Here is a 14,126-nt window from a genome sequence, read left to right on the forward strand (position 1 = left end):
TTTGGACCTGTCCTTGGTAAAATTGTTTGCATTTTGATACCAACTACAGACAAGTCAGAAGCTGCAAAAAGAAGTTTCATTTATGTTCAAATAGAGTCCAGTGAAAAAATACGGTGTTTTCAGAGCAAAGCTCATGGTTTTTGGCGCCGACAAATTGCCTATCTAAACTCTAAACAAACTCTTGAGTTTTACCAGTATTTGATGTTCTTTTTTGAAAGACTCTTATTCTTCAAAAATCAAATTCGTTGTCAAGCGAGCTAACAAAGAAACCATCTAATCCTTTTAATTGATCCATAATGGTTTTTTGATTATGTTTCTAGATAAGTGTAAAAACTCATCATTCATTTTTGATATATTGAATTTTTGGTCAAATAAGCTGTTTCGGTAATAGTTGCAAAATATTTCTTTCAACAAGCAGCAATAAAAAGACCAATTTTGTCATATTTGTTGAATTTTACAATTCAAATCGGATTAGTGGAGCTCTGTAATTTTTTCTAAAAAAAATATGTTGGCCTTTTTAATGTTGTTTTAAGGCCTTGATGCTTTCATATAAAAACTCAATTATTGACAGGTCACTAGTACGTTCATTTGAAGGCCAATGAAAATAAAAAAAAAATTAAGCAAAAACGTCGCTGTTTTTTTTACCTCTACGCCGTTTGTGTAATTTTAATTGTGAATTATTGAGTTCTGCCTGTATTCGTTGTTATTTTGTAGTCTTTTGACTTAGTTTGTCTAAATTTTTTTCAATTGGCTTCCTAGGCAGTAACAAGTATATCTTTTCATTATTATTTAGTTCTAAGCTCAAATTCGGTTTTTAAAGTTTTTGTAAAAAATTATCACTTTTTTGAGAGTTGCCTTTTTAAAACTTTCTACTAACAATTTTTACTATGTTGTCAACAATGAGAGAGGCCAGAGTTTCATTTATTGGAAACAGACAGTAGTCTCGATTGCTGTTCTATCATTGAAATAATGGATTTCTGGCAACGATGCTACGAGATTTCAAAATTCATTCATATTTGGATATTTTTCCGTTTTTGAGGTTAGATTTTGTCGTCTTGCTCGTCTACTACCGTAATCACAAGTCACACATTTTGTTAATGGCGTTAGTAGAATGCAAAATTAAATTTATGTAATTTCAGTAGTAGTATGATTACGAATTTATAGGCATTGAGTAAAGATTTGGTGTCATATTTGGTTCTTTTATATGTTGTAGAACGTGTAACCAGTTTCATCTTTTCCGTGACATGCCTTTCTTCCTTAATTATTTTTCAAATCCAAACAACATTTTTTTTCAAATTTTTTTTTTCAATTCATAAGTAATAACAACCATATGCTAACAACTAAAACACAGTAAATTGATCAACTTGGTACTGCCTTTTGGACTTTTCATTACTGACGCTAAGTCTCAAGACTAATTCTGAAGTCTAACAAGAACAATGAAAACAGGCATTTCAAAAACATGTTTTAAACAAACAGAGTATTGAAGCCGAATAACCACAATTTTTGCTGAATTTTTCATGTACCTTGTTGAGGTTCATTTTTTAGTAAAATTGAATTGTCAAAAACTGATTGTTGGTATGAAATTTGTCTGCTCTTCAATTAACATAGAACAAACAAAGAACTCAAGTATTTTTGTAAAATTCTGAATATCTTTTGAATTTCAAAAATCCACATTTAGACCAAAACTAGTCATGCTATTGCTGCTTGTCCAACAAAACCAATAATTAATCCAAAACTAACCGAAGTAGCTGAATAGACAAAAAAGTCAATAATTAAAAAAAGAGAGATGAATTTGGGATAATTATCAAGTTATGGTTGCTAAAAACCATTAGGCATCAACCGAAAACATCAAACAGTTTTTTAAATGCTCTTTTGACAGCAAATAAGACCCGTTGAATGTCCAGACTCAATCTTAGCACTTAATTAAAAATTGAGAAAAAATTTTTGGAGCCATTAAAACAATGAGCGTTAATCAGAGAACACTAAATTATTTCTTTTGGTCTCCTTTCAATATAGTTGGGACCTTTCATTCCTCTAAAATCACTGAAAGAAAAGCGATTTTTTCTGTTGGAGCAAAAAGTTTCAAAAAAACAGCGAAAACAACCCCGTGGCTTGATATCACTGCAGGATTATTATAAAAGGCCATTGTTCCAATAGGTTGCGTAATAGATTTTTGGTGAAACAATTTTTTAAGATATCAAAAAAAAACTGTGCGCTTTAAATAAAAACCGATACAAACTAGCCAAAGTGTTTGTTCCAGAACATTTTCAAAGTATAGAGGGATAAATAGTCCTGATCATTGATGGTCGTGTCAGTTAATTTTATGTCGGCACAACCAGTTAATTCAACAAAGAAGGCTAAATAAATATAGTTGGTTCAAACAATTCAGCAACTCTCTTTCATTTTTAAACTTAAAACGATGCGACTATTGTCAAGAAATTAATCATACTTTTATCAAAAGAGATGGAGTTTTTCAAGCAGATTGCAATATTTGCAAACAATGTGAACAAAACAACGGATGTGAGCCTAGAGTTCACAAAAATTTAAAATTCCCTAACACCTCGTAAAAAAGCAAAATTCAAAAATATCTCTATGTTTGACAAGCCTTCTAATGATACAACTCACAACTCTGTGCGATTTTTTTTTCGATCCGAAAAAATTGTCTGAACAAGAAAAACCTAGTTGAGCATATAGTCCCTCCCCCACTAAATTGGATTGGAGGAATATACCAGAATATATATGCCCTTGGAATATACCAGTTTATCCCGTTTCTTAGAAAAAAAGCCAAAAAACTACAAAATTTTCAAGCCAGAAACAAAATTGACAGCACGAAAATTAGCATTGCAAAGACCAACAGGACTAAAATAATTTGTTTAGACTTTTTTAGGAGCTGTTTTTTAAAACAAAAAAATACATTTAGCTTTAGAGGTATTTAAAGCGAGCAGAGTTTTATGCTTGTAGGCCAGTGGGTTCGATTTGCTGCGTTAACCGATCCGGCATATAAACAAATATACACTATAGGCATCGCCTTGTACAGAGTCCACTATCGTGTTCATGTTATCATTAGGGTAACTGAGCTGCAAATCAAGAAACTTTGTCATTAGATGTAGCCGAGAAATGGGAATGAGAAACTGAGAAACTGCCAGGTACCGAAAGGGGGACTGTTGAAAAGATGAAAAGTAACGAAAGGGGGACTGTTGGGGACGAATTAATTTCCGTTAATTTTTAGGGAAAATTTTTGACAAATCAATTGTCTTGCGTAAAAGAATAAATAGCTTTTAAATCTAAGGGGTAAATGACTTTTTTCAATAGCTTTGCGAAATTAGTAAGAATTTATTACGGCAATCACTCTTTGTTCTCAAACGGCATTTAGTGACTCAGTCTGCGGTTCCAGACACATTTGCCAGAACATTTTCCAGACTTAGCCCTTTGATCAGAAAATTCCTGAGCCATACTTACATAGCCCAATGTATACGAATCCCTTGATGACAGTGAGGAATATGCTGTACTGTTCAGGGAGACGCAAGAATGGAGAGACGTTTCTGTAGTTCATCTCAGTGACACAGACGTAGATGTCCACACAGATCAGAGACACCAGACTCAACCATGACACTATGTGACAAACTATATACTTCACACTCTCATTTCTGTACGCCTGTAATATACTAATTCTAGGACATACTGTCTGTGTGAGGATGAGCTCTTACTTAACCATAGCTTCAGGTTGACCATAGAATGACCCACGTTGGCTGCAATGATGGTGCCATGTGAAAGTTTCAGACGCAAAAAAAAGGCCATAGTCACCAAAAAGAGGAATGCTGCTCATAAAAAGATCGGTCTGAAATGTGAGGAATAATAAGACATAGCTGGCAGATTGCCAGAAAATGGCCGCAATAGATTCGTATATCGGCAGTCTAAAAAACAGTAAAAAAGACAGACCAAAAAAATTCGTCTTTTCATTGAAGGCTGATCTGTTATATTTTGATTAAAAATCAGTCAAAGTTATTGCTGCCTCTATTAGCTGATCTCAAATAACCTTCATTTAGAGTGACACACACCCATTTGACCTTATCTCTTTGAATTAAAGTGAATAAAAGTCAATTTCAAATTGAGGAAGTCATTTTTGAGAGTGAGGTAAGTCAAGTGTGAACAAAAATTTAATCACGCGCATGAACAAAAAACTCGCTCCACTAAGAGCGAAAAATGACGTCACACATGCAATTCAGTTAGAATTGCATGAACGAATGAACAAAAAATGGCTGTGACGTCATATGGTCGTAACAAAAATCATGACGACGAAATTAAAAACATAGCAGGACAAGTCCTGACGTACAATTCAAAGAATGTTCATTGACTAAACAGAAAAACTAGACCTAGAATGGACTATGAATTAATTGAGAAAATAATTCTTTAAAAAAATTAGGTTAGAAATAAGAAAAAAACAGAAAATCAATGTCAAAATGCAGCATATGAACACAAAAAATCACTAGCGAGAAACGAAAATTTAATTCAAACAAAAACTAGGCCGAGAATGGCTGTGAATGGATTGGAAAACCATTTAGAAAAAAATCCTATTCGAAAAATCGAAAAAACAGTAAAAATCAGAGTGAAATTGCCGCATGTGAACAAAAAACCACAACCGAGAAACCGAATTTTTGTTCAAACACCATTTTCTCACTCTAGTTTAAAATTAGAGCGAAAAAAATCACTCCGCAAAACCACTAGCTTTTTTGCTCCATTTCCTGTTTCGGCGTGACCAAAATCACTACTCCAGTTTGACTTCAAAAATCATGAAATGTGTGAACAGATCTTAAAAAAACATAGCAGGACAAATCCTGAAATACAATCAAAGTAATTGAATGAAAGACAGACCTAATGAACCTGACCAGCAGATCAATTTAACAATCCCAGTCAACAAGACAAACTCTCAGAAAGTTGAAACTAAAAGAATCAAACAAACTAACCAAAGAAAACGATCATTGCTAAAACCCTTGAAGTTTTTAACTTGAAAGCCATATATGACTCATTTCAATGTATTCAATAACTCACGCAAAAACCTTGAAAGAGATGAATCTGCCACTAAAAGTAGAAAAACTGGACAAATATGACAAATGCATCAAGAAACTGAGGAGAGAAAATTTAAAGAAAAGTTCCAAAAATAGGGCTATAAAAAGGTCAAAACATTTTTTTGACTCTGGAGTTCTGTTTTGTAAACTATCTACAATATTTAAAAAGTTTCGTTGCCCAGTAAAAATATTTAAACTCAGAGAATGACTAAAAAATTGAAAAATTTGAAAACAATTAAAAATTTTAAATTGCAAGCTTTATTTAAAAAAATCCCTACAATTGCAAAATTAAAAAATTGGAAACTATTTTATTGTCCCTATAAACTATGTAGTAACATACTAGCAAACACCATAGGAGGTTCCCTGGCCACTAAATAAAAATTTCGAAAAAATAAAGAAAAAAATTGCAACTTTATCAATAAATTGGTAAAAGATATTAAAATGTTGAGTACCATTCCATTGACAAAAATATTTTCAGTAAACTGTTAGCAAACCCTATATGAGGTCTCTCGTCCCCTGGGGCTGGAAAAGTTGAATAATGACAATAAATGTAAGAAAATTTGAAAAAAAACAAGTTTAAAAAAAATCGTTAAAATGTTTAAAACCACTTCATTACCACTAGAAACTATGCAATAACTTTTTATTAAACCCAGAGGAGCTTTTTTGAAATCAAAGTCTGAAACAACTCACACCCAAAAAATGACAAAAATTTTCAAACCATTTGAAAAAATTAGTATAAATTACCGTGTTTATGTTTGGAGAAGCAATAGATATAGCGCTTAAATTGGCCGTAAAAAGCAATTACGTCTTGCAAAGGACCTTTATCAACTTTAATAAGTCTCAATTTCAGACTGGTCTAACAAAAAACCCAAAAAATGACAAAAAAAGTGCTAAAAATTTGTTAATTTTAGCTTTCCCAGTTGCTTCACCACTCTTGAGTACTTGAGCGGGCCTCTAATGAAACTTGATGCCCGCTGAGCTTTACCTGTTTATCCCGTTTGGAAAGCTCAAAGTCATGAAAACAGGTGTGAAAACATCTTACAAAAATAAAAAAACATAGCAAGACTAGTCCTGAAATACAATTCAAAGAATTGAATGAAATACTGAGAATTAATGAGAACCTGACTAGCAGATCAAGTGAAATTAAAATTATCAAACAAATTAAATATAAAAATAACCATGTATAAAACTCTTGAAGCCTTAATCATGAAGGCCAATTATCATACAATTCAATATACTCATTTACTCACGCATAAGACATGAAATATGCTCCACTAAAGGTAGATAAACTCGAGACATTTGACATACGTTTCAAAAAAATTGACAAATGCAAAATTTAAAGAAAGTCTCTAAATTTTGCGGCAATAATATGTTCAAAAACCATTTTTTGGTCTGTGGTCATCTGCCATATAACCCACCTGCAAGACCTAAAAAATTTTGTTGGCCAGTAAAGATAGTTAAACTCAGAAATGGCAAAGAATTTTAGAATTAAAAAACTATTAAGAATTTTAACAAAATAATGCTAAAATTCGTGATTTTAACATCTTCAGAACTGTTTTGTTTTCTTCAGAAACTATAAAATGTTTTTTTTTCAAACCTTAAATAGTTTCACTGGCTCATCAAGGTCAATAAATTTGGAACATAACAATTTTCAGAAATTTTGGAAGAAAAATTATTAATTTTTATCAAAATATTACAAAAACTCATGTTATTAAAAAACTGATAACCAATCCATTACCTCTAGAAAAATGTGCAGTTACTTATTTATTGCCAGAAAAACTATGCAGTAACCTAGTATTAAACAGTAGAGGAAATTCCGTGGCCTTTGATGATTGAGAAACCTAAAAAATGACAAAAACTTTCAAAAAAACTTGCAAGTTTTATCAAAAAGTTGCAAAAACTCGTGCTGTTAAAATGTTCAAAGACCATTCCATTAACACTCAAAACTATGCAGCAACCTCTTATCGAACCCTGAAGCAGGTTTTTGAAACCATGGGCTGAAAAACTCAAAAAAATGACAAAAAAAATTTTAAAAAACTTATTAAAGCTTTTTAAATTGTAAAAATTAGTATAAAACTGCTCGTTTATATTTAGAGTACCAAAACATATAGCTCTTAAAACGGTCATAGAAAATCATTATGCCTTGGAAAAGACGTTTATCAGCTTATACAAACCTCAATTTTAGACTGGTCCGGCAAAAAATTTGAAAAATGGCGAAAAAACGAAAAAAATTGGAACATTTTGGGCTCGAAAACTCCTAAAAATGACCTTTTAACCTTGAATTACGGCCTTTCCAGTAGCTTCGCCACTCTAAGCACTTGAGGGATTACTAAACACGTCTAAGGGCCTCTAATGAAAGTTGATGCCCGCTGAGCTTTATCTGTTTATCCCGTTCTGAAAGCTCAAAGTCATGAAAAGTGTGAAAACATCATTAAAAAATAAAAAAAAACATAGCAGAACAAGTGCTGGCCTACAATTCAAAGAATCTTCATTGACTAAACAGAAAAATAAACATAGAACGGACTATGAATGGATGGGGAAAAGCCGATCCAAAAAATTGAAAAAAACAGTAAAAATCAAAGTGAAATTGCCGCATGTGGACAAAAAACCACTAGCGAGAAAGCGAATTTTTGTCCAAACACTGTTTTGTCACTCTACTTTAAAATTAGAGCGCAAAAATTTCACGCCGCAAAACCACTCGCTTTTTTGCTCCACTTCCTGTTTCGGCGTGACCAAAATCACTACTCCAATTTGACTTCAAAAATCATGAAAATGTGTGAACAGATCTTAAAAAAAGACAATGCCCCAATACAATTCAAATTCTTTGAATTGTAAAAAAAAACCAAGAGAAGGCCAATAATAGCCCCAGCTATCGCTGTGCGGCTATTAAAAAAAGACAGCTGAGAACAGGCTACTGTAGGCCCAATGCTGTTCCGCTGCGATTACGCAGGAAGCACAATTAATTATCAATATTAATAAATCAGATTCAGTATTTTGTAATGAACAAAAGTCAATAGCTTAAAAGAGGAAACTTGGTCACCAAAACGGATGTATGCAAATTGCGTCCAGTTAATCCTGGACGGGGGAATTGCTGACCAATTCGTGCTAAAAAATTTTCTTAAGTGTCAAAAAGGTCAAATAATTTAAACTAACTCCTCGATCGTGTTTAATCTCCTTTTTCCACCTGTTTGTCCATGAAATTGCGGAACTGATTCGGCTGTAGTCATGTGTCAAATTCAGCCCAAGTGCACTGCTCCCTACACCACTGTTGCCACGGAACACTTGTGACGTAGAAGAGTTGTTCAGCTGTGGCCATACGACAGACAGTCGTCGTGAATTGAAATTGGCAGCATCAGGGCTCAGATTACCTCCCCCAAAGTTACGTTTCCAACTTGACCTATGCAACAAAAAAACTCGCGCTGGTATTTATTCCGGACAGCTCATTTGTTTCAGGACTTTGAAAACCTTAGAAACCTTGGCTTCATAAAATTCTAGAGACAAAAACTTTATTAAGTTTATTGCTCACACTTTCTGTATTGCGTAAATGTTGTATTAATTGTTGAATGACTTAAAGTTTTCGGTCTACTAAATTGAGTTCAAATAAAAAAAGCAAAACTATCCCAGAATTAGTTTCTTAAAACGTTGACAATATGCCGGGAAAATTGCCGAGAGTGGGATTTTTACAGTTTTACAGCTCTTATCATGGACCTGAAATTGTACGCAAATTTGTCAATAAAAAAGAGAAAAGTTTTAGCTAGTAACTAACTCATCTGTATTGATTGACGAGACGGTGCTCATATCGATAATTTACATGTAATGTTCAAGTGATTTCTAAATCGGAATTCGTGAAGAAAATTTTAGTTCACATATCGAAATGAGAATTTTTCATGTAATGAACTCGCTAAACGTGAACGTTAAAAGGATTTACAACACTAAACATGCACCATTATTTTGCTGCCATTAAAATTAGGTGACCAATTTTTGTACAATGATTCATCGCCACACAATGATTAAGTTTCAGTAGTTACATGGTTGAATGCCTGACAAACGCGTCCCTAACTCTAAAGGAATTTCAGTACTGAATCAGAAAAAAATACAGAACAATGACTACACGGATTCAGAAGCTGATTTAGTCACTTTTTGTCTAAAATTTGTCTGCTTCAGAGGCCATAGAATAACTAATGGAGAAAAGTTGCTGTAACATTACATCACTTTTAACAACCTGTTTCTGAACAACTTCAGAACGCAGATATAAAACAAAGCTGTCAAAAATTCTAATACTCACTGAAAAATTTTTGCAATTTGATCAGAGCATGTAGAAAGTTATTGACTCTCTCATTTAACTCTCTCATTAAATATCACATTTGACTGTTTTAACGCAAACAAATGTTTTGAATCTGTTGAAAAAGGCCTTGACATATATGGGCAGGTAGTTGGCAGAGCTGAGAAACTAGTACAGAAAACTCCTAACGTCTATAAATTTTGCATGCGAGAGCTCAAAAGCTCTAAAACATTTATGGTAAAATTGTAGTACTGGCCATCGTTGAAAATGCAGCAAAAGCGCACAATCAACCGTAATTACAACAATCTTCATTATGGCAAAAATAAATCTGGTATTTTTTAGCAATTATAATGAGATCTTCATACTGAAAATGGTTTCAGCAACTGTATAAATTTTCTCGGATGCTAAGGTTTGCCCTCAGATGCTGAATAGAAAAACCATTGACCTCAACTTTTAATATTTGTGGAACCTATGCTTTTGAAAGCTGTGAAATGCCTTTAAAATTGAAAGAAATCTCATTAAATTCTCAAAATTGGAAAAATTTTGTGAACAATCTTACGCAAATCCTGAAGAGTGACATTTTTGAGGCAGTTTTATTTGTAACTTACTGTGTCATTTAAGACACAGACGACTCAATTTTTTTTAGTTAATGTCCCGTCATTCACAGAATTATGCATGGCAGCTGAAAACATCATATAGCAGAAAAAAAGTACTTTGAAAGAACCGTTTTCTCTAATGTCATGAGGTTGTTGCTAAAAAAGATCAATTTGTAAAAAAGAAAACAAAGAGTTGCTTCGACACGTGGATACAGCATCCATGAAAATCATTTTGGATTAAAAAGTAGTTGCCGGTGTTCATTGCATTTTGGCTTTGCTTTTTATATGTTGGCGCCCTAAAATAGAAACAATGTCTTGAACATTTGGCAAATGCACATTTTGAGGAAAATATCTGAGAAAAAAATTCAAAGCTGTTGCAACAGAGACATAGATTTTGTTTTTCCGTTGAAAATAATATCAATTCCTTCTCTTAAATTGATTTTTATAATAATTGCAGAATTTTTAATCAAGTTTATTTTTTACGAAGGCAAAAATTATATTTTTTCAAAATTTCAGCACATTTTTTCTTTAGTGGTATAGGTTCATTTCATACTATCATAACATTTTTAATAAAACAATTGACGTTTGTATACTGTTTTCCTCAAGCGACAATTCATCAATATTTCTGACGTTGTCTTCATTTTTCCGATATTTGTTGAGATATCTTTACAAATAACAAAATCTTTTTGTTCTTTGTGAACAATAAGATATTGATTTTGATGCAAAAAATTCTTTTTTTGGGTTCAATTTTGAGCAGTGCTTTGAGTTTTGCCAATTTTTTGACTATTTAGAGGCACAACTTATGTTTCAAGAAGAAACTGGGCAGTAAATTTAAGGCATCAAAGAAAATTTTTTGATGTAAGAAGGACGCGAACACGAAAAGTCTATTTTCAAACACTTGGAAAAATGACGATTAAAAGATGGAACATTTTTCTGAAAAAGATGAAGAAATGTTTTTGAATGGTATTTTATTTTTAACAGGATAAACCTGTCATTGTAAACCTATTAATGTAACAGCATGCGAATTGTAGGATTGCTAATTGTATAATTGCCGCCGGAATTACCCATACTACAGAGTATTTTAAATTAATTTACCCGCCGAGTTTGCAAACACTTTGGACTTAGTGTAAACTGAAGGAAATACTAAAAGTGAGTTGCGCTGCATGAAATGTGTTGAGCAAAAGAATACATTATTCATAGCCAATGCTGCTGTGTATTATTTAATGCACCATTCGCTAGACTATAGCGTAGAGGATACTGGAGCTATACAGACCGCTCTTCACAGCAGCAAGTCTGAAACAAATAAATGACTAAAGACGAATAACAGTCGGCTACACGAATGACCCAGGAATTCATTCGGAGCTAGTGATAAGCTTCGTGATTAAGTTTCGTGTTGACTCAACTTTAAACACGTACGATTCTAGAGCTTGCTGTTGAAAAAAATCAGTTTCACAAATCAACAAGCACGATTTAAGCCACTCTCCTTCAGCTCAACTTTTTCAATCTCTCTCTCTCTCACTCTCTCTCTCTCTCTCTCTCTCTCTCTCTGTGCTCTAAGAGCGAATACTCTTCTCCTCCGCTAAGCGGGAATACAGTGCAGCAATTGTAAGTCTGCCGGTTTTCTAACAACTTCAACATAGAGTAATATTCACATCCAGCAGTAGGATGGATTTAATTACTTGAGTAAGATTAGATACCTCACCATATGTTCAACGTACGAATTACCCCCAATTGTGTTCTATCATTTCTACCTGTTTCAAAATTAATCATTATCCCTAATCGTTTTGTTTCCAGCACTTTACACATTGGTTTGGCAATTAGAAAAGAACATTGTGAGCATATAGTGAGGCTTATTCTAGCACTTAATTAAGGTCGCTTAAATAATATCGGTTTAGCTCTAGTGTGGTAATTAAGATTAAGCGAATAAAATCCCCACAACATCAGAGTTAAAAGAATGGACTTCAAAAGTTATCCTATTGGGGCCATTTTTATTTTCAATTATCTCTGCGTCTGATCAATATTACTGTTATATCAATTCAAAAAAACTTGTATTCTTTTTCACATATTTTTTGACAAAAAGGATTAATATAATCTGATGGAACGATACGCAGCAATTATAACAAATTAATAATGTACTGGAAAGAAAAACAACATCAAAATTGGCCTATCCATTGCCCCTTGTCTGACTAGCTCTTAGTCATTTTATTCCGAAAATGAACTGGTTAGAATATCTAGGAAGCTTTAAGAAGCAGCCTAATTCGAACCAAACAGCAAAGTTTATTTTCTTTTACTTTTACTGTGAGTTAGTGGACAAATCCATATCGCGAGCCCAAATGCAAGTCTTATATAATTGCTGACTGTCTAGAGACTACCATAAGACTTTTTTAAAATGCTACTAGTGGCCATGACTTGAAAAATGCACATTTGTCAAAATGCACCTCGTGGTCAAGAATTAGCTACTCCAAAAACATCCCAAGTTTAAAAGAAAATCGCCAAAAACAGCCTGGGTCCAAAAATATTCGAAACTGGTCAAAAAGACGTGTAGTAACTAAAACGTGAAAAGGTAAAGAACAACGATAGAAAATGGGGCTAGAAATAGCCCAACAAAACGCTCAAACGTTTTTCCAACATAGTTTTTCAAAGTTATTCAGCGAGCAATGGTAGACTGACTAGTATCCGATACCGGACAAGTAACCCAATTGTTAATTTCCGCAAAACGAGCATCAAAAAACAGTTATATAAGACTGCAACAAATAGAGGGCATAAAAATTCCTGTAAACAAATACAGGAACGGTTAGTGGTGAGTGGCGAACTTTTATTTGGACTGAGTTTTGGCCCTAGTACTTCATTGAGCTGAAAGCAGCGGGTCTAACTCCTAACTCACCTTAACTGTTAAGGTAGATTTGCCTTTCCTTAACTCACCTTAACTAACCCTAACTTTACCTGAACTTTACCTGAAAAGTTAACGCCTCATTACCTTAAAAAACCTTAAATTTTACTTCAACTTGCCTTAAAATTACTATAAAGAATTACCTTAACATTATCTTAAATATTCCCTTAACTTCGCCTTATCTAAGCCAGAATTTTACCTTAAAATTAGGGATTGAGTTTGTGTTCATTTCTCTAACTATACACGTTCTCCTGCTGCGATTAAGTTCATGTGATCAACTCGATCTCAGGTATGAGAAAGAGAGAACCAGAGAGTGGAACAGACGTAAATTCCTTCTCAACTTATTATGGCACCAAATTACCCGGAAATGAGCCCTAAGGGCCACTACTGTGCCCTAATTGACTGCACCCAACAACCCTCTCATAACAAACTACTCAATTAGCAGAACGCTAAGTCTACCATGCTCACTTAGCCGAAAGTTAAAAATTGACATTTAATTTTCAGTTTTTGTCTTTTCCTTTATTTGGTTTCCTCTTTTGAATTTTGCAAACTTCTGTTCAATAGTTCTATTCACAGAATTAAAATAAGATTTGTAAAATACTTGATCGAACAATCACTAACTAAAAGTTCTTTGGAAAATGGTTAAATGCGGTCAAATTGGTCAATCCTTTTATGGCAGTTTTCTTTTCTTTATTAGACGTATTAGCCCGTAGTGTGGCAACCAATTTCGCTCTCAGTTAGTGGCCAAAAAATCAATCAATTGACAATAAATGACTCATCCCATCCCTGTGTTGTTCTAAAACACTAATCCATACCAATGCCTTAAGTCAATAATGGTGTGTGCGTATTGAATTGATTTAGTTTATTGACGGTAGCCCTAAATTGCTTATTCATTTTTGTGCCATTCAGAAACAAAAGTTAAAAAGAATGTTCCTTAAACTTGCTTACAAATTATTATTTTGATCTCTAATGGTTTTGAATAAGATTTTGGAGACAAAAAGTAATGGGGATTGCCGAATAAGAACAAATATTTCAACAAATTGTATTTGATTTAATCGATATTTGGAAAAATCAAAAAGTTTATTTATTGTACGGGAAAAAATACCTATCCGTTTCTAAAGGATATTAAGTTCACACCCCCAGCTAATTTCACCGAACCAAATTTGAACAAAAATTACAAAATTTCAACTATTGCCAAAAGGATTGATTATAGAGCATAGTTTGAACAAAGTTTTGAAAGTTTTATTCAAAAACACATAAAACTTGAAATCAGATTAGGATTATCTGTTGAA

The 14,126-nt window shown here is 33.2% G+C and overlaps 1 protein-coding gene across 1 annotated transcript in view; it reads right to left on the reverse strand.

Moving 5' to 3' along the window:
• The window catches only part of LOC142341067 (uncharacterized), a 131,543-nt gene extending 122,585 nt beyond the window's left edge, over positions 1-8,958 (reverse strand). The window contains exons 1-3 of the mRNA XM_075391918.1: positions 8,833-8,958; positions 8,220-8,463; positions 3,460-3,655 (exon numbers count right to left, since the gene is read on the reverse strand). Of these exons, the coding sequence (XP_075248033.1) occupies positions 3,460-3,655; positions 8,220-8,463; positions 8,833-8,864 (472 nt within the window). The 5' untranslated portion in view covers positions 8,865-8,958. The remainder of the gene's footprint in view (positions 1-3,459; positions 3,656-8,219; positions 8,464-8,832) is intronic.
• Between the last annotated feature and the right edge of the window lie 5,168 nt (positions 8,959-14,126).

Source organism: Convolutriloba macropyga, chromosome 6 (genome assembly GCF_964194025.1).
Source record: "Convolutriloba macropyga chromosome 6, txConMacr16.3, whole genome shotgun sequence".
In the NCBI taxonomy this organism is placed as follows: domain Eukaryota; kingdom Metazoa; phylum Xenacoelomorpha; order Acoela; family Convolutidae; genus Convolutriloba; species Convolutriloba macropyga.